Consider the following 25,502-nt stretch of genomic DNA (forward strand, 5'->3'; position numbering starts at 1 on the left):
ATTTATAAAATGGCTAGTATTATACCCATTCAATCAGAGTTGCTGCGGAAGCGTGGTGGCTATCCTAGTAATTTAGAAAACACCCAATGTAACTGTAAAATATTAGGATCATGTAAAAATTTAATAGAAGAAAATGAATTAGTAGATATAATAAAAGAAATAAAACTAGATAGAGAAGTAATAACAGGAAAATAATTATACAAATTAATATTTAGTAACGATATAGAACATTTAATATATAAACTACAAAAACAAGGAAATATCGGAGACAATATGAAAAATTTAAAACAAAATGATAATCCAATATGTAAATTATTAATAAAAAATACAGATTATAAAACAACTGGTCAAGCACTAAAATTTAATCCTATAGACATAGAAGATTTTAAAAATCATATTAACGAATTATTAAAAAATAAATTTATTAGACATTTCTTGTCATAATTCATGACATGACAGATACAATAACATGACTCAAAACAAATCCTAAACATTAATCAATCAAAATGATAATTTTCATTAATCATTAACATACCATTCAAAATGACAAATTTCATTAATCAGATCACAAACAAGTAACTTGAAACCGTATTTCTTATCAAACACATTTGTACTTTGGAAAAAAAATAAAAGCAATTTTACATTATTATTATTTTTGAAAACATGCCACTTTTGTTAGGTCAGTGTTCTAACAATGTAATTTGTCAAAATGTAGGATAGAACAAACTGACCAAAAAATTTATTAAGGAGAGTTATTAGCCGTAAAAAAAGGGGGTCGCCCACTAATAAGTAATAATCTCTAGGTAATGGGAGTATGATTTCAGCTAAAAATTATAATTAACAAAGCTAAAAACAGGTAGAAACGGAAAAATAGACAATAACTGCCTTAGAGCACTGACCACGACTTTTTCTACAAGTAAATCTAACAGAAGAAAAAATATTTATAAAGAAAAAGTTAAAAAAGAACAAAAATATATTTATCAAGAAAAAGTTAAAAAAGAAAATAAAGCAACCGTTGTATTCTAGAACAGAACCAAGTATTTTCATTTCATGTATATTTTTTCTTTTTGATAATTATTTATTTAATTAAAATAATAAAAATCATCCTTACACTCTCTTTCTCTGACCAAAATTTCCCAGTGACCTCTTCTTGCTCTGGCTTTTCCGAAAGCCATGGCACCAAATTCTATTCCTTGCTTCTTCCATAAAATAAGATCTCTCAAGCTTTTCCGCAATGTCTGAGCAGCCTACTACTGCCTCTTATCTTTTCTCTTCTTCCTCCTTCTGAGCTCTCTTTACCCTTCCTCCTAATCCCATGGCGTTGGCTCAAGCCCTACCTCGCATTCCCTCTACCTGTTGGCTTTGCCGAATCAACAAGACCAGGACCAAAACCAAGACCAGTAACACCTCCAACACTGCTGATTGTTTTTACTACTACAGTTCCAGCATTCATAAGGAAGATCAGAAGAAGGCCTCTTCCTCCTCCGGGATCGCCATTTCTAGGGTTTATGTGTGGAGGAAGGGTAATTGTGGTTCTCCTTCTGTTAATGGACGGTGGAGATTGAGCGCGGTTGATACCCGCATTGTTCAGAATGTTGCTGCTCCTCGTACCACGGTTGAGATCCCTGTTACTTGCTACCAGGTCAATTTACCTCTAAACTCTTTCTTGAGTTTTTTTTTCCCTTTTTTGATGATTTATTTTGTAGCTGAGAGTTTTTTTAGTTTGTAATGTGGAGTAGAAGAAGATTATTTATGTAATTGGATTTTGTCAAATTGAATGCTCCCAAGTTGTTGTTATTTGCTTTTTCATGTTTCAGTAGCTTCTGCATCCTATTTCAGTCTTTTCAAAACTAGCATTGTCTGTGATACTGTTTTAAATATAATTTTATGAGCTTAAATCTCTGTATCATTGTAGATCATGTAATGTCAGTTATTTCTGTTTAGAATCTTTCTGACAAGGAACAATCTTGTAGCTTATTGGTGTTACTGATCAAGCTGAGAAAGATGAGATTGTTAAATCTGTCATGAATTTAAAAAATGCGGAAATTGAAGAGGGTTATAGCATGGATGTTGTTTCTTGTCGTCAGGTAGGGACATGGGCTTTTAGTTTTCTTCTTCTTATATTTTAAAGAATAATCCTTTTGACCTTTTCTTTTCTTTATTATTGTAAGAGAAAACACTATACTCTTCTTTCTCGTGTTGCTTGCAGGATCTTTTAATGGATGTGAGAGATAAGCTTCTCTTTGAACCAGAATATGCTGGTGATACAAGGGAAAAGATCCCACCTAAATCATCTCTTCGGGTTCCATGGACTTGGTTACCTGGTGCTCTTTGCCTACTTCAAGAGGTAGAGTGTCTGTTTTGTTTAATACGATGAGTTTCATTTCTCTTATATTGTTTGGTTTTTAATTTTTTTCAGTTAAAGGATGCTCAATGTGTAACAAACTTTGGTTTGACACTTTTTGACTGCCAATTCATTTGGATGACATATAATTTTCATCTATTACATTTTTTCAAGAGCTATGAGGTTTTATTTTTATTTTCACAAAAGTAACTCTATAGAATCATTAGTAGTTTCTCTTCCAACCTGCAAGTAGCTTTTGGTTTTGGAGATTGATGCTTTTGATTTATTTATTTTGTTATCCATTTCCATTTCAGGTTGGGGAAGTAAAGCTTGTCCTAGATATTGGCCGTGTTGCTCTTCAGCATCCAGATGCCAAACCATTTATTCATGATTTACTTCTTTCCATGGCACTAGCTGAGGTAAGACATTAGAGCAAAGAGGTTAGGATCTTGTACCTTCTTTTTCTAGCGGCCTTGTTATGCCTCTTTCTTATCATAGGTGCTTTCTTGAAGTGTGCAAATGCAAAGATTGGTTTTGAGAAGAACAAAGTGTCCCAAGGATTTGAAGCTCTTGCTCGTGCTCAATCTCTTCTAAGGAGCAAAAAGTTTTTTGATGAACTGATGTTATTATCTCAGGTACGACCTTTGACTTTTTCTTTTCCCCCTTATGAATTGTTATAATTTTAAGAATATTAATGATTCTTTCATGATATTATAGACACATGTGCATGCATTCTTGCTTAATAATAGAGCTTTGGTTCAAAGGGGTAGATTGATGCTGAAAGTGTTCAATAGTCAATATAGCAAGGATATTTTAATTAATTAAAAATGAAGAAATCATGAAAGAATATAGGATAATATTATATAGCTCACTGGCTGAAATTGATTATGCTTATAAGCATAAATATCTGTTGCTGCACAGCACTCACTATATGTAGAAATTAGATCTATTTGATTTAGCTTTTCCACATTTTTTTGGCCATTGTTTTAGATAGAAGAATCTTTGGAGGAGCTAGCCCCTGCTTGCACGTTAGAGTTGTTGGGGATGCCTAACTCACCTGAGAATGCTGAACGGAGACAAGGAGCTATGAAGGCATTGCGTGAATTGCTCAGACAAGGCCTTGATCTAGAGGCATCATGCCAAGTCCAGGATTGGTCATGCTTCTTTAGCCAAGCACTTAATAAACTAATGGCTGCAGAGATAGTTGATCTTCATGCATGGGATGATCTGGCAACTACTCGGAAGAATAAAAAATCACTTGAGTCACAAAATCAAAGAGTTGTCGTCGACTTTAATTGTTTCTATGTGGTCTTAGTAGCTCATATTGCAGTTGGGTTTTCAAGCAAGCAAAGAGAGATGGTAATTTTTTTGTAGGCAGAGATACTGCGTACTGTAGCTCTGACATATTTCTAACTCTCACCTTTCCCTCTCTGTTTCTGTTTCTCTCATTTACTTTATTCGTTTACAGATTAGCAAGGCAAAAACCATTTGTGAATGTTTGAAAGCATCAGAAGGTATTGATTTAAAATTGGAAGAAGCTTTTTGCTTATTCCTTCTTGGTCAGGTATATTTTTATTTTTCTACTTGATTAAAATAAACATAATCCTTGTCTTGGGTTCTGCACCTATGAATTTAAGCCTCTTGTTGTCTTTGCATTTCCTCAAGAGTATACTTTGGTCATATCTTGGTTTCAGGGTACTAAGGATGAGGTAGTTGAAAAACTTAAGCAGCTTGTATTAAATTCGAATAGTAGTCCACACAAATCGATCTCAGGGAGGGATATCAAAGATGCTTCTGATGGAAATCAATTGTTGGTATGCTATAACGTGTATTAAAATTCTGATCTTATTTGTCTTGAAAATGTATACCTAACCTTAGTCTGAGCCTCACATTATCGTTATCTTGAATGCCTTTAATATATCATGCTTCATTGCGCTTGAAACATTTCCCTCACATTATCATATATGTAGTAATTCGCTCTGATCAGCACTTTCTACTTTGCTAGAGTGTGTGTTTTGGCTAGTGGCTATGATCCTCTTGATAGAATTTCACTTGGCATGTAATGTGGATGCTAAGACTTTGTGCAATAAATATAAAACTTTGATGGACTTGCATATAGTGATATTTATGTATACTGTCTTAAGAAACAGATCCTATTCTAAACCATAAGTCAACGTGTCTTATCTTTTCCTTTTTTTAAAGAAAAAAATTATTCTATGCAAAATAAAGCAATTTTGTAGCCATTGTACTGTACATCGTTATATTTTTTTGTTTAATTTCTTTTCTTCTAAAATGACCGACTGCGTGCTCAATCTCACCAGGAAACATGGTTGAAAGATACTGTGCTTCATGTGTTTCCGGATACACGAGATTGTTCTCCAACTTTGGTGAGATTCGTATTTGATCAGTTTGTATTCAGTATTTCGAACTGGAATGTTGTTATACTTATATTTTAAGTTTATGCAGGTAAACTATTTTAATGGTGAAAGGAGAACTCTTGGGAGCAAGAGAAATATTGGTGGTCTCCGAACCAATTCTTCTGTTGGTCACAGACCAATGCAAAATACACTTCTGTCAGAGCGTAAAAATTTTGAGGATTCTATTTCTCGTGTAAACTCTTCTCAACATTTAGGTACTGCTGTGAAGCAGTTGACTCCAATTGATCTGCAAAGCTCATTAATATCGGATAAAAGTAACATTGGAAGCAGTGGTAATGCATCATCTGTGCAATTGAAAAGGAATTTAAGCATGCATCATAGTAAAGTTTGGGACAGTTGGTTTTCTCAGGCATACTTGGTCAGAAGGTTTACTTCTGTTGCAGTTCTGGGGTGCATCTTCTTTGCTACCTTAAAGTTAACAAGCATGAATGTAAATGAGATGAGAAATACTTCTAAATATGTCCCAAGTAAATCAAATTCGAATGGAAGTTCCCATATTTGGAAAGCAGATTCTTCTATAGATAACAATGTAGTGCCTGCATATATCAAGGGGGATGGATTTCCTGGGAGACTTAAGCACTTTTTGGCTACAGTTGCTACTCTATTAAAAAAGAACTCAGATTCTGGAAATTCCCATACTTCATTGCCTGCTACCAGTCTATCTTCTTCTATGCGAACAATGTCTCGGAGTCGCATGCCTATGGAAGAAGCTGAAGAACTTGTCAAGCAATGGCAAGCAATTAAGGCTGAAGCTTTGGGTCCTAGCCATCAAGTTCATAGCCTATCTGAAATTCTCGACGAATCGATGCTCGTTCAGGTAAGTTTATCATGGGTGTCCTAATAATCTTGTGCAGTTGTGTCTTTTACTTGTATAAAGTCCTATAACTGTTTGACCTGTGAATTTATTTATTTGTAATATTATTTCAATTAATCTGCTATTTTTTTTTATTTAAATGTTGGTGTAGCTACAAAATCAAATAAGTCTAATGCATTTTATCTAGGGCTACTGTAGTTTGATATTATGGACAATTCTATCACGGTGGTGGTGTGGAATTTTGAAATGAGTGTAATCTGGGGCTCGTACCAGCTTTTAAATCATGGTTCTAACATTATCTAATTGGCGAATGGGAGAGAAGAAATTATATTTGGTTAGATTAAAATACTAGTAGTTACAAGAAAGTGACATTATCTTAACTTTAGATGGTTTGAACAAAAATCTGACTCACCTTGTCAAAGTTATATACAAAATTTAAACTTAATGGAAACTTTTTTATATTATGCATCCTGAGAAGAAGACATAATTTGCAGTTTCTTGATCTCAATTATTTAAAAATACTTCTTTAGGCACAAGTCTATTTCTTTGGCTCTTTGCTAATAAATGTTCATAATTATGGGATTTTTTTTCCTTTTAGTGGCATGCATTGGCTGATGCTGCACAAGCCAAGTCTTGTTATTGGAAATTCGTCTTGCTACAATTATCTGTCCTCCGAGCTGAAATTTTGTCTGATGGGATTGAAGAGGTGGCAGAAATTGAAGCACTTCTGGAGGAAGCTGCTGAACTTGTTAATGAATCTGAGCTAAAGAACCCAAGTTATTATAGGTAAGTGTCTCGCTGTGTAGTTGTTAGCACATCTAATTGGAATAATAGGATAGTTTGGTACTAAATATTTTCATATTCTTTTCTTAGGAATCTTCTGAGTATTCTTTTTGGTGATATTTGAAGTTGAGTTTATACTTTATTCTTCTGTTGATTGATACTTTTCCTTCTCTTTTGGATTTATTCCAGCAATTACAAAATTCGGTATGTTCTGCGAAGGCAAGATGATGATTCTTGGAAATTCTGTGAAGGTGATATACAAAAATCATAAAATTTCCAATCTAGTTATGGAAGCCATCTTAGTGACTAATGCTTTACTAACACTCTTCTCCCACTATAATTTTTCATGCGGGAGGAAACCTACCCAATTTCTTCTGTTTTAGTAAAAGGAATCTAGAAAAATGGAGTAAAAAAAAAGGAAAAGGGTGGTTATGACTTTAGTCTTTCCCTAGCTGTACATAATAAGCATTTGAACAGCTTTTAGAAGCTTAGAAGTGATTTTGAGAAACAAGTTTGCTCTCATAAGTTGCAAGCTCTACAAATTCTCAAATTTGATTTGTTGTACTCATTGAGCTTTGATGGAGGAACTAGGAAGAATAGAAACAGACGAGACAGAAGCTAGTGGGGAAAATGAAAGGGAAAAGGAAGAAGTCAAATATGGAGAGCTGATAGTTTATTTTGAATTTTTTTGATATGTTTTTAGTTCTGTAAGCTTAGTTTTGTCATTTCTCACTTAAATGAAAGAGAAACAAGATAGGGAACCGGGGATGTGCCCCAACCTCCAAATAAAAGAACAGAAAATGTAACGTGATGTGTATTTTGTGTCTACTGGATTATTGTATAGTTCACCTCCAGAAGAACTAATTAGGTTCTTGTAGGTTCTGATTTCCTATTTGTTTGTTGAGGACATCCTTGGACATATATTTGAAATTCATTGATTTTTTTTAAGCATAACAGAATACTGCACTTTAGAATTGGAAAATAATTTAATTTTAAGGAACATACATCTTGCTTCCCTCGATTCTAGCTCAAATACTAGATGTTGTATTCAAAATAAGCACAGAAGGGGTAAAGTTCAATGGATTGAAGTTGCCAATTGAATTTTGCAAGCACAACTTCAGAGTAGTATCACTCCGTTTAGAATGATTGTTTTAGCAAGTGCGCATGTCTGCTTGCAAACATCGACCCAATAGCAAGTGGCATGCTCTCGAGCGAGAGCTAAGTGCTCTTTCAACAAGAGTTCTTGCCTTGAAAGGATAGCTGAGAATTTAAATCGTAGAAGTCAACACCAAGAGAATATGGAAAATATTTTTACATATTTATTATTTGTTATTGCTTTCTAATTTTGTTTATGTCTATTTAATATTTGTATTGTAACAAAAGAGAAAGTATACCTATTGTTTTGAGAAGTATTATAGTTGGCTTTACTACAAGTACAGGATTGACAAATCATAATGTAGGGCGCATTTTGGCACACTGATACGCTGCCAAAATAGTGTCCAACTCTAGAGAAATGAAGAAAACTCAATGTGTAAAACCTTTCTAATTCTTTCAAGTTCTCCACCATTAAAATATACTTGTAGACATATGCTTTGTTAATAGTCGAATCACATAACATAATAACCTCTATTGTCTTCTTTGTTTCGCATTTATTTTCCATAAACCATTTCGTTTTAATTCATGATTATCGTTGGCTAAAATTTTAGTCAACATTTTGTTACTATCACTGACAGAATTTTCTTTGCAATCCAAAACACTTATCCAACCATACTTTGCAAATATGCCACCTAAGAAATTTACACGTCAAAACGCTTAGCAAGATTTACCCATAGTAAATACAAATGCAACTAGGACATTGTCACATGCAGACAAGCAACCCATGGCTCCGGGCGACTCTTGGCCCTCAAAGTCACGATCAAGAGATGGCCCAAATGCTTGGGGGGCTAGAATTCAATAGATATGAGATGAGATGGCCCAAATGCATAAAGAGTTCAGACGGATGAAGGCATTATAAGAAAGCACCGTAGTGACTCTAAAAGAAGGCTTGCAAAATGTGCAGAGGGAGCCCACCGTGTCTCTGGTCCAACCTTAGAACAGGTCGCAAGGTCATCCCTCCAATCCCTCAGTTGGAAACTCTATCTGTGAACCAAGACACCATGTCAGGGCTTTGCAGGAGAAACCACAATCCCAAATACAACCACGAGCTCATGAGGAAATGGGAGTGTAAGAGACGATGACACAAGAAGCAATGACCGTACCTTGAGCGAATTTGTGAATAGAAATGTCTTTGCCTCTAGGCTCTCAATTTCAAGGAAACGATAGAACTTGAAAGTTGATTAACTACTCTTACTGTTTTACCCACTTTAATGAAAACATAAAAATTAAATTTAGCTTAAGTAAATGTAGAAAAATAAAAATGATACATTCATTTTTACATAGTTCAGCCACGATTTCTTACAACCTATTTCATGGGCCTTGTCCAGAGGTAAAACAAATCCACTAAAAATACTTTGAGTTATTACAAGTACAATGAAGCAAACACAATTCAAAACTCTCTTTCAAATTGCTTCACAACACAAGCAATCAACTCCCTATTTTTGTGAAAGTCTTTAAGCAACCAAACTCCCGCTGGTATTGTGCTTTGTTGGACTCCCTCCAGCTCCTGGACTCCCTCCAGCTCCTGGACTCCCTCCAGCTTCTGCTTAAGCTCTCCTTGAGACTTAGCTTAAACTCCCTTCAAGCTTCAAACCAAAATATAGGAAATGAATGGTGAAGAATCACTAAAATGCCATGGGCCAATGAAATGAAGCAATGAATGCTTCAGACATTTCCAGAGAATGTTTCTTGATGAAAACACTTTTTAGTGTAGGGTAAACACGGACAAAGGGAATATATATATATATATTTATATACTAGGGCACAAATATAGAAAGACAACTCATCAAGACATGTGCTAAATTAAAATAACGTGTTTCCGATATCTCATCATTCAAAAATATGTCTTCACATAATATTCAAAATACGAAAAACATAAGATTAATAAAATGAGCTTCCAGTATGTTAACATGCAAATGCATGTCTAAACATGGTGTTCAATGCATGACAAAACATATGCATTTACAAAGGGAAATTTGATAAATCATACTTACATTAGCTTAATAATTCAAATTTGAACCAAAGTTAACCACCATATGATACAAATGCTCATCTTTCATTTAATACCAAAAATACCCCTCTCATAACACCTTTCCTCTCTATTCTCCCTCTTCCTCTCTACCTCTCTTCACCATACATTCTCTCTCACTCTCTCTTCACCATACGTATTACACATAAGATTTTCATACTAAAATCTTGCAAGAAAGATACACATTCGGACATTGTGGATTGTTTGAGGAGAAACACCAAGCTTTGTGTTATTTTTGCTCATAGTGAAGATATTAAATGGGTAAGTGATTTTCTTTGATTCTTGTTGTTGCTGGTTGTTTTAATGATTTAGAATGCTGTTTAAATGTTGGATCTGTAGTTTGTTGGTATTTTTTGCTGTTTTTTGGGTGAAAATCGTGTTCTGTGAAAATCTGCGTTTTTTTTTTTGTTCCCTGAGTTTTTTTCTAAATGCCCGATAGTGTCCGATAGAGGCCTGATTCGGGCACGATAGTTGTTGAGTTTCAAGGTTAGGGATGAAGGTCCGATGGAAACCCGATGGTTGCCCGATAGTTTTGGTTACCCAATGGTTGCCCGATTATTATTTTGAATCTATACGCCCTTTAAGTACGATAATGGATCAATAATAGTCCGATATATGCCTGTTTTTTGTTTTTAAGCTACTGCGGACCTAATAGTACGATGGTACACGATGGTACTCGATACTTGCTCGATAATAGTTGTTTTAAGTGATCAAAAACATAAATAAAACTTTGCCCTATACCGCTCGATATGGCCCGATATTGGTACGATGCTAAAAAATGCTGAACTAAATTTCGACATTTTGTTGCCATTTACTGATTTTTTTTTTCTTTGTACATGATAGGGTCAACTTTGTTCGCGTACTTGATGTATAATGGTGTTTGGGAGCGTGAAGGTAGAGATTGAGTTTTTAATGGAGCCGAAAATTTAACATTCGAGTTGGAGAAGGACATAACTTACTCACAACTTGTTGAACTTTTGTACTCAGAGCTGGAGGTTGACAAAGTGCAGTATGGCCTGAAATTAGAAGTGAATTATAAGTACATGAAAGGGTTAATGTATTGGCCTGAACTTATAAGGAATGACAAGGGTGTAAGCTTATATTTGTCAATGCTTTTGAAGAAGCCAAATGAATTTGTTCCCCTTTTTGTGACTTTGGTGGAGAAGAATATAATTGTTGATCGTAATCCTCCACCAAGTACTGTTAAGGATACTCGTAGTGAGGTTGGGACTTATGTTCCAGAAACAAATCCGGAGGTGCTGGTAGCCACTACTGTACCTGAATTAAACCCTTTCATACCGACAGTTGATCATGTAGCACAGATGCCATTTCATGATGATTTTCCTGATTGTCCTGACCTTGAAGATGATTTTGAGGGCAATGACGATTTTCCTGATTATCCTGAACCTGATGCTGATTTTGATTGCAATGATGATGTAAGAGACAACCAAGAAACAGAGGTCCATTCTCAAGCTTTGAACCTGAGTCCACTGTCGTACCAAATACCGAGGCAAACAACATGTAGAAGTGGACCCCGTAGAGAAGATCGCCAAACACCTGGTACTAGTAGTAGTCGTCCAGACAGAACAAATGATGCTAGAGAATTTAGTGATCCACTCTCTTCTTCGACATATTATAGTAAATTCAAAGCTCAGATGTTTACAAGAGAAGACATTGAGGATAATAGTCACTATGTATCTATGGGTGGCACATCGGGCGGGGAGATTCATTTAGAAAAGTTTTTCAGAGACAAGGAACATTTAAAGAAGGTTGCTGGCTTGTTTGTAATGAAGAAGGGATTCGACTTTATAGTTAAGAAGTTTGGTACTGATGTTTGGTACATTACATGCAAGGATCTTGATTGTGGGTGGAGGTTAAGAGGGAAGAAGAAGCAACTTTCTAACATGTTCGAAGTGACAACATTTGAAAATGTACACACATGTTCCCTCGATGTTTGAAAAAAAGATAACCGTCAAGCATCACCTTTGGTAGTTGCCGAACTGATCAAGGATAAATTCTCAGTTAACGGTTCAGATTATTTAGCCTCCAAAATAAGAGAAGATATGAAGAATTCTTACGGGATTAAAATGAGTTATGAGAAGGCTTGGAGATGCAGATAGAAGGCACTCCACATAGTTAGGGGTACGCCTGAAGCTTCATATTCGAAGTTACTTAGGTACTTGCACATGCTGCAGTTGAACAATCCCGATTCCATTACTGATTTCAAGGTAGACTAGGGTCGCTTCAAGTATTGCTTTTTTTCTCTGGGTGCTTGTAGGCGGGGATTCAAGTTTTGTCGACCTGTTATATGTATTGATGGGTCAATCTTTAAAACTAGGTATGATGGCCAAATGTTGTGTGCCGTGGCATTGGATTCAGACAGCCACATATTTCCGATTGCTTTAGCAATAGTTGATAGCGAGAACCACAACTCTTGGACCTATTTCATGAGGAAGTTGAAACAAGCGATTGGTGATGTTGAGAACTTAGCATTCGTATCGGATAGGCATCAAAGCACTGTTCATGCTTTGGAACTTGTCTTCCCTGATGCAACCCACGGCGCATGCTACCACCACATTATTATGAACGTGGCTAGCAAGTTCAAGACTGATTGCTTCACGGATCATATTTACAGTTGTGCATACTCGTATAAGAAGACAGATTTTGAAAGAGAATTTGAGAAGATAAAAGCAATGGATGTTGCTGTTGCACTATATCTTGAGGGCATTGGATTTGAAAGATGGGTTCGTGCGTACTTTCCAGGGGACCGTTACAATGTAATGACAAGTAATTGGGCTGAAAGTTTCAACAGCAAAACTAAGGACGCAAGAGCCTTCCCGATCACTGCTTTTGTTGAATTCATCAGGTTTACTATTCAAACATGGTTTGCTACTCGAAAGGAAAATGCTGAAAAGTGTAGCACGACTCTATCACCAGTTATGGAGAGGGACTTGTCATGTCAATTTGAGAAATCTCGGTTCTTAAGCGTCGACAGAGCTGGACCTTATACAATTAATGTCCACCCCGGAGGAACAGTTCAGAGCGGTGGTATAGTTGATTTGGAGGCACGAACATGCAGTTGCGGCCTATTCCAAATCATGAAGATTCCTTGTCCACATGCATGTGCTGCTGCTCAAGAACGAAATATTAGCATGTACGCATTGTGCTCTCAATATTACACAAGAGAGTATTGGAAGAGCACATATGAGGGGACAATAATGCCAGTTGGTGATGAGGATGATTGGGAATTGCCTGAAGACATTAAGAACATCCAAGTTGGAGTACCGATTGAGAAGAAACCTGTAGGCCGACCGAAGAAGCAAAAGGTCGGACGAATTAGGAAAAATCGATATCCTTCTAATGGAGACAAGGTTGTGATACAACGATGTTGTAGCAAGTGTGGTGGTAAAGGGCACAACAAAGCGTCTTGCAAGTACAGATGTTAAATTGTTTTGTTTGTATTCTAGTTGACCTATTATGTTTTATTTATGCTTGAACTGGTAATATTTGTTATGTGCTGGATTTTGCAGGTTTTTTTTTGTTTTTTTCTCCATTATGAAACTCTTAAATATGTAATAATCCAGTGTTGGTTCGATAGTGCACGATGCCGGTACGACAATGTACAATATCGTTTGTTGTATGATTATTTAAATGTATCATACGATATGGTACGACGTTGCTCGATGTAGTACGATAGTTAATGTACGAAATTAGGGTACGATAATGTACGATATTGGTCTGATTGTGTCATGACAATGAACTTTTTTGATTTAGTACGATAGTGTCCGATAGTGGTACGGTGGTATGGTTTCAGTACAGTTTCGTGAAATTTGTGAGACATGTGAGGGTACGATAGAGTACGATAGTGATCGATGATAGTACGATTGCAAAGATTAAACACATTAAAATGTAGTAATTACAAAAAGAGCAATCAAAAAAATTATACAATTCAAAAAAATTAAGACCGTTCAACATAAGTTTTGGTAGAATAAGTCTACACACCACCTTTGCCTAAAATTTTTCATATTATTGTCAGTTACATTAGCAAATGGTAGTTGTCGAAGCTTATGTTCAATATGCTCAATTACATAACATCCGCAATCGCCACTGCATTAGAAAATAAACAATAATTTAATAAAGTTTTGTAATTAAGAAATAATAATTAATATGTGATATTTAATAAAGTTCACCTGAATTTTGTTTGCGGTACGAATTCACGTGGACTGAGTTTCCAATCGAAGGGTTTGACCTGGCTCTCTGATGCTGTCAACTGAGGCGTGAGTATAACGTCATGGTTCTCAAATAAACCAGACTGTCGCAAGACCGACGGGAAAATGGTACACCAGTCAACCATCAAACTGATCAAATCGTTTTCGGAAATTGATCCAATACTGGAGTCAAAGATGTTGAACATCCACCCATTCAGGTCTGCCTCTACAGCTACCCAATGCAATTGGTCTTTCAAGAAGATGGCAAAATAAATGAACTCCTTGTTCTACCAACTCGGTAAGAACTGGACTGCATCACCCCTAACCAGGTCCAATATACTGTCATCCCAACTAAGGCTAGAGTAGTCAGAACCTGGAAAAGCGTCCCACCGAGCCTTCAATGATTCGAGAAAAATTGTAGGCATAACAACACAGTTCTGAGGGTACACGTCAGGATAAAATTGTAGACGCCTCCTCATGAGATGGAACGCTGCATCTAAATGCTACATTAAAGGAAAATTAAGTCAGTAACCACATTATCGTACCAAAATAAATAAACAAAAAACTATCAGACATGAATATAGTAACTATCGTACCCCAATCGTACCATAATCGTACCCCAATCGTACATGAATATAGTAACTAAATAACAACAATAAAACCTTCTATCGTACCCCTGTCGTGCTAATGTCGTACCATCATCGTACCTTTATGGCAAAAACTACAGTATTATACACCATCGTACCCATTAGCGTCCCACTGTCGTACCATCATCATACCATTGACAAAGTAAGTTAACAATTTGAAACTAACTATTATCGTACTACCATCGTACCTATATCGTCCCACTACAAATTCTAAAATTACAATGTTAATAGTAACTACTTAACAAATTATATCGTAGCCCTATCGTGCTAATGTCGTACCATCATCGTACCCATTATGGAAATAACTACAATATTGCACACTATCGTACCCACTATCGTAGTACCGTCGTACCACCATCGTACCATTGACAATATAAACAGTTTATAATTTGACACTTATAATTATCGTACTACCATCGTACACCAATCGTACCTATATCATACCACTACATATAGAAACATTTAAATAAATTTTCAACATTCTTTAATTATGAAGTTATAGAAAACTTACAGAGTCAGAAAGCCATGTCCTCGGAGTATGCAGTTTCAGGAACCAAGCAGCATCGTGTGTCCCTGAGAAGCATTCCCTCGGATATTTATTCCCAATGGTGCCAAGCAACCACTTGTGAAAGGTCATAAGTAATTTTCCATCAACAACCCTCAATGGATCCACATTCACTGCTGTCTTCGATTTCTTATTCCTTTTCTTCATTGCAGTGTACTCATCGAACCACCTAGGCCTCTTTCTTTCTCTCCTCTTCTCCGGTGCTGGTGGAGCTATGTCTAAGAATTGTACTTCAGAATCTTCAGTATCTCCGATTACAGTAATTTGCATATCCTCTGGTGTGCGAAAAATGTGATCTTCTACATCATCAGGTCTGTAATCGTTAGGGATAATGTCTTCATCTACAGGAGACCGAGGGCCTTCTTCAGTGGACTGAAGGTGTGGATCTGGAGCTGGCCTACTAAGATCTTCCATCATTGTCATCAGCTTCTGCAATTGACCCAAGATCTCGGACTGACCTTTAATAAGGGCGCTTTGTTGCCCTTCAACCTTTTCCAACCTGGCCAAAATCATAGAGTAGCCTGGTTGCTCAGCTTGGGAAGAGGTGCTGGCATGAGGTGCTGATGGGGGAACCTCAGGTGCCTCAGGTGCTGGAGGTGGTGGAACCTCCTTAAAAATATTTGCTGCTTCCGCTTGCTCAACTAACTTTTCAGCAAGCTTTTCAGCCTGGCTCTGTAAGGCTTCCTGTGTAGGCTGTCCATCGGCACCCACCTCTAGTTCCTCTAACCCCATGTCCACATACAATGGGGCTTCATTGTCTGTAAGGGTCCTCACACACTGTTCTTCAACAGGTCGGGCACACAGGTAGGGGTATACTGTCAACTTCCACAAAAAACAATGAATATTTAGATTGGAAAGTAAAACAATATAAAAAATAAGTAATTGTCATCGGTGAACAATGGTAACCTATCGTACCCCAATCGTACCACAATCGTACCTCAATCGTACCATATCGTACCCATATCATGCAATTATCGTACCCATATCGTACCCATAACATAACAATATCGTACCCATATTGAACCAATATCGTACTACTATCGTGCCCAAATCGTACCCCTAACGTAAGGGAGAATTACTTGCTAACTATCGTACCATCATCGTACCAATATCGTACCTCTACAACTACATTAAAAAAGAATACATATCGTACCCCCATCGGACCATCATCGTACCCTTAGCCAGTTTTCAAACAATTAACAAAAAACCACAAAATAAGCCCACAATCGTACTCAAATCGTACCCTATCGTATTCCTATCGTGCAGTACCCATAGAATTGCATATCTAGAAAAAAATATAGAACATTCAAAATATTTAAAAAGTAAAGTAAAAGCTCACCTTTTTGGCAAACAATTTAATAAGTTGCTCTTTGTGTATCTCTACTTTCTCCTTGCTCTGCCAGTTGATCATTCTTGGAATGCCTTGGCCCAATCTCATAGCATAATCCTGACCCAACTCAATGATGGACTCAAAAGCCCAATACTGCAATGCTGCAACATACCCATAAATAGAGTACTTGGCCTCCTTCTGAGTCTTTCCTTTCTCAATCTTCTTCTGTAAATGCTTCTTCATTTCTACAAAGTCTTTTTGACAAGTTTGTAACAACTTCTGGTATGATATCTTCCCCCATGGGTACTGGAAAAAGAAGTCAACGTCATTTACCATCTTCAGCATGTCAGTCCAAACCATCAACTTCTCCTCACGACCTTTCAAAACACCCTCTACTAATAAACACAAACCCATCTTTTACACATCATCAACTATTTGACAACTCTCAAAAGTTTTGCGCAGTTGCCCTATGCTCACTGGGGAATGACCATTGAAGTACTCAAAAATCAACCGATCCGAAGTGGTCTTCGCTTTAATCTTAGCTTTAGACGGTCCGGCCTCGAAATTTAAACTAGTAACTAAAGCGAACTCCAATTGGCTAAATCTACATCGTTTTTTCCCAATATAAAACTGGACTTCGTCAGTCTTCTCCCCTCTGAATTTGTGCAACAACAGATGATGGACTAAGGCACCAGAAAAATTTAATGGTTCCGCCATGAAGAACTGTTTGAAAGGGGATTCCTTCACCCTATCCAATAAACCACACTCAGTAAATTTTGCTTTAATCTTTGGAAAGTACCAATTGCCGCGCCAAGTGATACGTCCTGTAAAATGTTCTTCTACTGGAACTATCAGTTGTGGAGGTCTTAAATTCTGCATAAAACAAATAAATACCCAATTAAATAGAATAACAAAAAAAACATCAAATTTTATATTCTACAATCTACTATCGAGCAACTATCGGACACTATCGCACCATATCGGACACCACTGAATAAAATAAAAACATGAACAACTATAACATTATCGTGCACCATCGTACCTCACATCGTACACCATCGAAAATTTAAAAAAAAAACATCGGGCACGAATCGTACCCAATATCGTACCCTGTCGTACATTCATCTTCAATCATAATTTATCAAAAAATACATAAACTATCGTACCAATGTCGACCTACTTTCGTACCCTATCGTACCTCTACAACAACCCAAACAATTTGTTTCCAATATCGGGCACACATCGTACCCAATATCGTACCCTATCGTACCTTCATCTTCAACCTCAAGTTATCAGAAAACACAAAACTATCGTACCAACGTCGAACCACTATCGTACAGTCATCTTCAACCTGAAGTTATGAGAAAACACAAACACTATCGTACCCCTATCGACCCACTATCGTACCCTATCTTACCTCTCAAAAAATCCAAAAAAAAATTCAAAATTTTACAGTTTATCAGATTTCACACAGTCAAATTCAAACAATACATACTATAACATTTTGCAATGGAAAACATATTGAAAAAAATACATACCCTAGACATTTTTGCGTAATGGGGTGTCGGTTTTTCTTCGGGGTCTGGGTTTTTCTTCGTCTCCGGTGGTGGTTGGGGTTTGGGTGAGTGTCGGGGTTTGGGTTAGTGTTTGGGTGAGGCTTGGTCTCCGGTGGTCTGGGTTTTCCTTCGTCGGGTGGTGGGGGTTTTTCTGACCGTCGGGTGAGGGAGAGAGATGCGTCGGGGGAGGGTGGGTAAGGGAGACAGATGCGTCGGGTAAGGGTGAGGGTGGGTTGCTCGATGGTTTTGTGGGAGTGAGGAGTTTTGGCAGAGAGAGGGAAAGGGAAATGGCAGGGGAAAAGTTTAGGTTTTTATTTATGTTTTTTATCACTTAAAACAACTAATATCGAGCAAGTATCGGGTACCATCGTACTATTAGGTCCGCAGTATCTTAAAAACAACAATCGGGCATATATCGGACTATTATCGATCCATTATCGTACTTAAAGGGCGTATAGATTCAAAATAATAATCGGTCAACCATCGGGTAGCCATCGAACCTTTATGACCATCGGGTAACCAAAACTATCGGGCAACCATCAGGTTGCCATCGGACCTTCATCCCTAACCTTGAAACTCAACAACTATTGTGCCCGAATCGGGCCTCTATCGGGCATTTAGAAAAAAACTCAAGGAACAAAAAAAAAAACGCAGATTTTCACAGAACACGATTTTCACCCAAAAAACAGCAAAAAATACCAACAAACTACATATCCAACATCTAAACATCATTCTAAATCATAAAAATAACCAACAACAACAAGAATCAAAGAAAATCACTTACCCATGTGTATCTTTCTTGCAAGATTTTAGAGAGGAAAGGTGTGGGATTTTGTTATGAGAGGGGTATTTTTGGTATTAAATGAAAGATGAGCATTTGTATCATATGGTGGTTAACTTTGGTTCAAATTTGAATTATTAAGCTAATGTAAGCATGATTTATCAAATTTCCCTTTACAAACTCTCCTTTGGCATGCATGTGAACAATGAACCTGGTGGATTTTCAATTTAGCACACAAAAATAGAAAGACAAGGCAAAGTACCACAGAAACAACAACTGAATTAACAAAAGGAACCTAGGTACACCAAAACAAAGTTAGCCACCTGCTAAAAATATATCAGAGTATTAACAAAGTGTTTATCTAAAACATAACAAGTATTAAACAACACAGATTAGTTTCTGAAACAAAAGATAATATAAAAAGTCCACGATGTCAGGAACTACTCCCCCTCATTGTTTAGAGGGCATGCCAAAGTCGTAAACTACTTTGAAGAGGACTTGGGCTTCTTGTAACGCTTCTTGGTGCCAAGAGGCACAACAAACTCCCTTGAGTTGTAGGTGCTGGAACATTTGAAACAACAGGAGGAACAAGAGCAGTAGCAAGGGGCGCTTCACCAGGAGGATCATCAACAACAACAAGAGCAGCAAGAGGGTCAAATTGAGGCTCCCCCTGAGAAGTTGGCGCTGGACTAACAGAGACAGAAGCTGATGTAGGAGCCATATTGATTAGAGGCAGAACCAGATGAGAGAGGAGAACTGCTTGGAAAGCCTCGAAGTGAGACTGAGTAGACCGAAACTCATAATGAAAATCATGAAATTCCTGCAGGAGTTCACGAACTCAAGAGAACAAATGAAACTTCCAAGAGTTCTTTTTCACACCCAATGAAGTGGCAGCAAGAGGGTCCTGGACAAATGGACCTTTGTTCGTGGATTTGGAGGCCCGTGTAGAGGCTAAATTGATCGCTTTCAGCTTGAGCTTGGTGTCAGTGAGAGGCTTTACTAACTTAGCCACAAAAATAGCCAGACGATTGATAGAGTAGTTTTATAGTATTTTAAAGGGATATTTTATGGAATTTTTTAGCTTATTTAGTTATGTTTGTGCAGTATGACGTTTTGTTGCCCGTGTTTGATAATATTTTAGAATTTATAGGAAGTAATTGATAAATGATCGTGTTTGGATTCAAAAAGATGTTATTTGGTGAAAAAAGGACATTTGAGCCGCGGCGGTCTCACATAGAGTCGCGGCACTGCGATTAGACAAAGAGGCCGAATTTTGAGAAATCTGGAGACGTGACGCTACCTTCATGAGCCGCGATGCTATTGGCTGGAGAATTTGAGCCCCTGGGCAGGAATATTAGAGTTGCGATGCTTATACAGTCAGAGATGAGGCGTACTTCAGTTTTTGGATATGGGCCATTATAGAGCCGCGGGGCTTGAGTGATCAAATTGCAGAATAGGGCATTTTACGTAGGGGAAAAAGTGCAATTTCACGTTCAAAGCACATATTACTATTTAATCATCATTATGATGATTTCTGAAGAGGAACCCTAAGGAGGAGACTCAAATAACACACTAAGGAGGCAAAGGCTTGGAGAACAACTAGTTTATCATTCTATTTCATTGTTTACTTTTACTTTCTCCTGTAGTGATATTGATATTTGGTTTAATGGATTTTACTATGTTTAGCATGAACTAATTTCTTATTTAGGGTTGTTGACACGATTTTTCGCCAACAGTGAATTATGTAAATAGTTGGGATAGATTAGTGCTTAATGATAAACCGTAATAAGAAAAATGATACTTAAAAATGCTAGAAACGAAATATCAAGAACACTCGTTCCTTTTTACGTGGTTCAGAGGTTAAAATCCCCCTAGTCCACGAGTCTATATTATTACTATATATCACTCTATATTTTGACAGAGTATTTGCATTACAGAGAAAAACCCAACCCCCTTCCATATCCAAGGTCTTGGTATTTATAGAAAAACCATCCCTGGATAGGTGTTGGGGTCATTACGTGAATACAAATCTCTCATGTGACCTGTCGTGCACTAATGATGAATATTACAATTTATATTAAGGTATGGTCTACTCATTAGGTAAAACTGATCATGGGTCGTTTGGCATAATCAGACATATGATGTCTGATCATGCATGATTATATTAAGTGTCCGGGAATTCAGGGATAAACGGACATGTGATGTCTGATCACGCACGTTTATATAACGTATCCAAGTTTATAAAGATCCATGGAAATGGAAAATCTCTAACTCACCCGAGTTGAGTGTAGCGTCAGCTCATGCATATGGCTCTGTATTCATCAGCTCGTGCTATTTACCTGGAGAATCGTGTTGTCCTTGCGGAGGAAACACGAGCTTGTGGATCATCTACAGTTCTTGGCTAGCCAGCTGTATCCAAGCTGTCTAGAAGGCTCGTGCTAAATTTTAGGATGTACATTTGCCCCCCAAGTCCCTGCTCGTGTTCTATGATGTCATTCTCTGACTTACACGGCGGGGACTTTTAAACTTCTGTCGCGATTATCTAGGTTTGCCCATTACTTAAGTACTGGACACGTGGAATGCCGCGATTGGCGTCTGTTTGGGTTTCGAGGATTGCATTAATGGCCTGGCCAACTTTGTGCCGTCGTTCCGTCTTTCGAAACACTATCCTCGGATCTTGCATCAGTTTGATCAGACGATCGACGATCGACGTCGACGTCGCTTTATGCCTTTTACGTATAAATAAGGTTGGCAATTTTCATGATTCACCACATTTCATTTGAAATATTTCTTCATTTTTTCTCTTCTGCATTTCCAACCTTTCTTCTTTCTTAGAGGAATCCAAAAACCATCAGTTGCGAAGAAAAACCTCAGAAACCCAATCGCTCCGGAGTCTTCTAGGAACTTTCCCTTGCACAGTCTACTCCCTTTAACTGAAGATCATACTGTAAGTCTTCTGGTTTTTAAGAAACTCTCCCTTATATATATATGTCATGCCTCTCTGCATTTCTCCGTAGTCCATATTAGATTATTCCCCGAATATTTTTGGCACATAGGCTTCGACTTAGGTTTATTGAGTAGGCCTTAAAATATCCCTAGAATTGTGATGTTCATAAAACTGGGAAATTTCTGGGTAAATCTGGGCAACTCATAGGGGATTTTAGGAAATACCCACTCAGGATATAGAAGATGAAAAGTTTTTAGGGTTCAAAACTAGGTTGCTTAGGGGCAACGCTTCTTGGATGGTTTTTCTATTCGAGAAGAAAGGTGGCCTGATTTTCTGACACACGTACCCTTAAACATCAGGGGCCTGCTAGGAAACCTAGGCGCGTGGCATCACGCCGTGGGCTGAGATTATCTCAGCTCGTGTATTAAAAACACCAGCCTTCCTTCGTGCTTTCTTTCCTTTATGAAAATTCTAGGTCGTCTACTAAGTGATTCACCGTTCTTGTTCGCTAGGTGATCAGATGGCGCCCAAGAAGAACGTATCCAAAAAAAGTGCAGCTGGCTCATCGTCCCAACAAGCCAATAAGGGAAAGGAGATCGCCACAGAATCCCCAATCCCCAAGTTCGGCCCCGTGGTGGAGAAGGAGGTCGTGGTCGGACCTGATGCATTCTTTGAGGCAGAGAGAATAGCCTCCAAGATCACGACCCAAGGAAGGGTCAACAAGATCATGTTGTTGTTATATTATTTTATAATATAATGTAATATTATATTATATTATAATATAATGTTTTAGATTAAATAAATGTGACAAAGAGTGTCACATATTGTAACATATAATTGAGAGCTACAATATTTAGATATATGAGATATATCCAAATAATGTAACATATTTGGTGTTACAAATTTGTAACTTCCAAATATTACCCCTTATTGTGTAAATTTGGTGTTACACAATATTGAGATGAATTTTATAAAGCCATATGTGAAATGGCTATTAGAGATATGATTTTAACCCCAATAATGTGTTTTGGGAGTTACAAAATCATTTGGGAGGGTTTGGAAACGTTTGGAAAAACAACACATTTTCAAGTGCTGAAACTAGGCTGTGGCCGTGGCCACTGAATGATGGTGGCCGCGGCCTGGGGGGACAGAGAGCAGTGGCCGCGACCACTGATGTCTCTAGCCGCGGCCACAGGTGCATTTCAGGCCAATTTTTCAGTTTTTTCCAAATGTGTTGAACAGTTCAAAAAACCCAAATAACTCCCAAATCTCAATTTTAATTCCATATTAATCCAATTAAACATTGGTAACAGCCATAGGGGTTGGTGGAATTTGAAATTCAAAGGGTGTCTCTAAACTCTATAAATAGGATCCTATAGCTCACTTGAAAGACACAACATTTCTATCCATTAGAGCATTTGGCTAGAAACACCTTGAGGCTTGATTATTCCAAAAAGCATTTCCAAAAATCTGTGAGAGATCCCTTAGTGCTTGAGTTAGGGGGAAATAAGCTTTTGGACAAAGGTTTCAAACCTTGTTCAAGTTGGTGATCCCCAACACTCTTCACTTTAGTTGTGTGAGTGAGAGTTTATTGTTTTTGTTTTTGTTCTTGTTCTTGTTCTTGTTCTTATTTTCTTCTATTGCTTTTTTCTTCTTTTCTTCTTGCTCTATTTACTTGTACTTTTGTTTAAGAGTTGTAATCCTTTTATTTCCTTTGTTCAAACACTTCTAGTTTACTTGTATCTTTTTGTAATAGAGTTGTACTTTCTATTTCTATCATCTTACATCTCCTTCTCATTTTATTTGTATTTTCAGTTATAGAGTTGTAACACTCTTTTTAATCAATCTATATTTATTTGTAATATTATTGCATAGAGTTGTATTATCTTACCATTTCTATTGAGGCAAATACATATTTTCCTAACAGTTGTCACACAACATTGAGGTCGAGACTGGCATCCTCATTGCCCGACCTCCATTTGAAAGGGAGTGAAGCTACGCACCACTCCAGGACGACTTCACGGCCTGGAGTGATGAACACCTAAAAGCAGGGGCCTTCCTCCCCCTTGACCAATACTTTGCTGACTTCCTCAATTACGTGAAGTTGGCACCGTTTCAGCTCCCCCCGAATTTGTACCGAATGCTGGCGGGGTTGAAGTACTTCTTCCTAAAGCATGAGTGGGAGGTCCCCACCCATGCAGACATTCTCTACTTCTTCTGCCTCAAGGCTAGCTCAGATCAACAAGGGCGCGGTGACGGGTTTTACTACTTGACCCGATTCCCGAACTCACCCGCAGTCATTGAGCTGCCCAGCCATCCCAACGACTTTAAAGATCAATTCTTTATGTCGAATGGGTTTCGCAACTGCGAACACTGATATTTCAACCGTCCTCGTAAGTCTTCTTTCCTTTCTTAGCTCGGGCAATTATTCTCTTCGTATATAGTCTTTTTGCTTGTATATTGACTTAGTATCTTCGTGCAGCCATTTTTGCGAGGACAACCAAATATGCGACCCTCGGGGGTCAATACGATACTCTAGCAGGGCTTCCGACCAGCGAGAAGGACTACCGCCAGCTCGTGTGTGATGACACGATGTTGGCGTGTAAGCTAATTACCAAAGGCTAGACCCAGGCCTTGAGAAGGACTCGGGCCAACTTCTCGATAGTCCTCGAGCTGGTGCCTATCCCCAAGGGGGTGCTGAAGCCGACGAAGGCGAAGAGCAAGAAGAAGTCGAAGTGCCACTCATGCGAAAGAGGCGAGATCCTGAGGCCGCTCGGGACCCTTATGTGGAGCGAGCTTCATCGGGGGCAGCAACCGGCCCCTCCGGCCAAGGTAACCTATACCCCTTTAGGAATTTAGATAGGGCTATCGCCAACCCTAAGCTAGTTAGGTTTAACCCAAACCAGCTTGTACATCGCTGCCCCAATGACCCCGACCATAACATTACCTTGCTTCAGTGCGTGGATCATTTAGTGGTACGCCACAACATGGGCCATCCTAAAGGAACTGTAGTCGTAGAAAACACCCTATCCTTTAGGTCAGCCCTTTTTGAAGAGTACATAACCAACCTTAGGTCGTGGCCCTCCCTTCTCCAGGGTGTCTTTGCCCCTGGACTTAGGCAATACGTGGAGGAGTCCAGCCCCGAGGTAGAACATGAGCCTGAACCTCCCATAATCCAAGAAGTTATAGACTTAGGCTCCCCTTCTCCTATAGCGGTTCCAAGGCCGAAGGTCGTGGCAATAAACTCCTCCTCTAGCTCGGAGGGTAGGAATTTTTGCTATACCCTATACATGTATACATGTTTTTATGTAGACTGATGATTTTGTATGTACATTAACATCCTTTCCACTCTTTTTCAGGCGAGGAGATGGCACAATCTGGGGCCCCTGATATCTGTGCAATTTTCCAAGAAGGAAAATCCAGCTCCGAGCCACTCGTAAAGAAACCCTGGCCTACACCAAAGAAGGCGCCTCCTGCTGCCGCGACTACCTCCAAATCCCCGGCTAAGTGGAAAGGCCAGAGCTCAGCAGCTCTGGCTGCTGTAGCTCAGGAGAAGAGGGGTCCGCCTGCACCTCCTCCCAGATTTCCTTCAGCCCCTGCTTGGGACCAGGCAGCACCAGCTGGTCCTCCAGCTCCGACGGTCCCCGCCACCACCGTTCCCATCCTGGTCAATGCCCAGGACCTGGAGAAGATCCCAGACACCTTTCGGGGGACTATCTACGAGACAGAGAACCATACGGTGGAGCATTTTTACAAGGCCAACCCGAAGGACCTGAGGGTGATTGAGGAGAGGAGCCCGGAGAATGTCATGGAATCTGCACTAGGGATGAACCTCACAGTAAGCCAACTTTCCTTAACCTAACAAACTCTTTTGATTTTATCCTGGTATGCGCCTAACTGCTTTC

At 38.4% G+C, this 25,502-nt stretch overlaps 2 protein-coding genes across 2 annotated transcripts; one reads left to right on the forward strand and one right to left on the reverse strand.

Annotated features, from left to right (window-relative positions):
- Positions 1–1,079: 1,079 nt before the first annotated feature.
- Positions 1,080–7,327, forward strand: LOC133823975 (plastid division protein CDP1, chloroplastic). Its single transcript, XM_062256835.1, has 12 exons — positions 1,080–1,642; positions 1,974–2,087; positions 2,210–2,347; positions 2,659–2,763; positions 2,857–2,979; positions 3,335–3,703; positions 3,813–3,908; positions 4,039–4,158; positions 4,666–4,731; positions 4,811–5,599; positions 6,195–6,382; positions 6,569–7,327. The coding sequence occupies exons 1-12, from the start codon at positions 1,316–1,318 to the stop codon at positions 6,648–6,650; spliced, it is 2,517 nt and encodes an 838-aa protein (XP_062112819.1). The 5' UTR covers positions 1,080–1,315; the 3' UTR covers positions 6,651–7,327.
- A 6,129-nt stretch (positions 7,328–13,456) lies between these two features.
- Positions 13,457–17,760, reverse strand: LOC133823991 (uncharacterized). Its single transcript, XM_062256851.1, has 4 exons — positions 16,323–17,760; positions 14,930–15,805; positions 13,754–14,274; positions 13,457–13,670 (listed from the first exon to the last, which is right to left on the reverse strand). The coding sequence occupies exons 1-3, from the start codon at positions 16,725–16,727 to the stop codon at positions 14,059–14,061; spliced, it is 1,497 nt and encodes a 498-aa protein (XP_062112835.1). The 5' UTR covers positions 16,728–17,760; the 3' UTR covers positions 13,457–13,670; positions 13,754–14,058.
- Positions 17,761–25,502: the final 7,742 nt, after the last annotated feature.

Source organism: Humulus lupulus, chromosome 3 (assembly GCF_963169125.1).
Source record: "Humulus lupulus chromosome 3, drHumLupu1.1, whole genome shotgun sequence".
Lineage (NCBI taxonomy): Eukaryota > Viridiplantae > Streptophyta > Magnoliopsida > Rosales > Cannabaceae > Humulus > Humulus lupulus.

Coding starts and splice junctions, on each gene's coding strand:
- LOC133823975 (XM_062256835.1), top strand. CDS start 1,316: ATGGCGTTGGCTCAAGCCCTACCTCGCATTCCCTCTACCTGTTGGCTT. Junction 2,088..2,209: donor ATGTTGTTTCTTGTCGTCAG/GTAGGGACATGG, acceptor TGTTGCTTGCAG/GATCTTTTAATGGATGTGAG. Junction 4,732..4,810: donor GAGATTGTTCTCCAACTTTG/GTGAGATTCGTA, acceptor AAGTTTATGCAG/GTAAACTATTTTAATGGTGA.
- LOC133823991 (XM_062256851.1), bottom strand. CDS start 16,727: ATGGGTTTGTGTTTATTAGTAGAGGGTGTTTTGAAAGGTCGTGAGGAG. Junction 15,806..16,322: donor TTAAATTGTTTGCCAAAAAG/GTGAGCTTTTAC, acceptor TTTTTGTGGAAG/TTGACAGTATACCCCTACCT. Junction 14,275..14,929: donor GGACATGGCTTTCTGACTCT/GTAAGTTTTCTA, acceptor CCTTTAATGTAG/CATTTAGATGCAGCGTTCCA.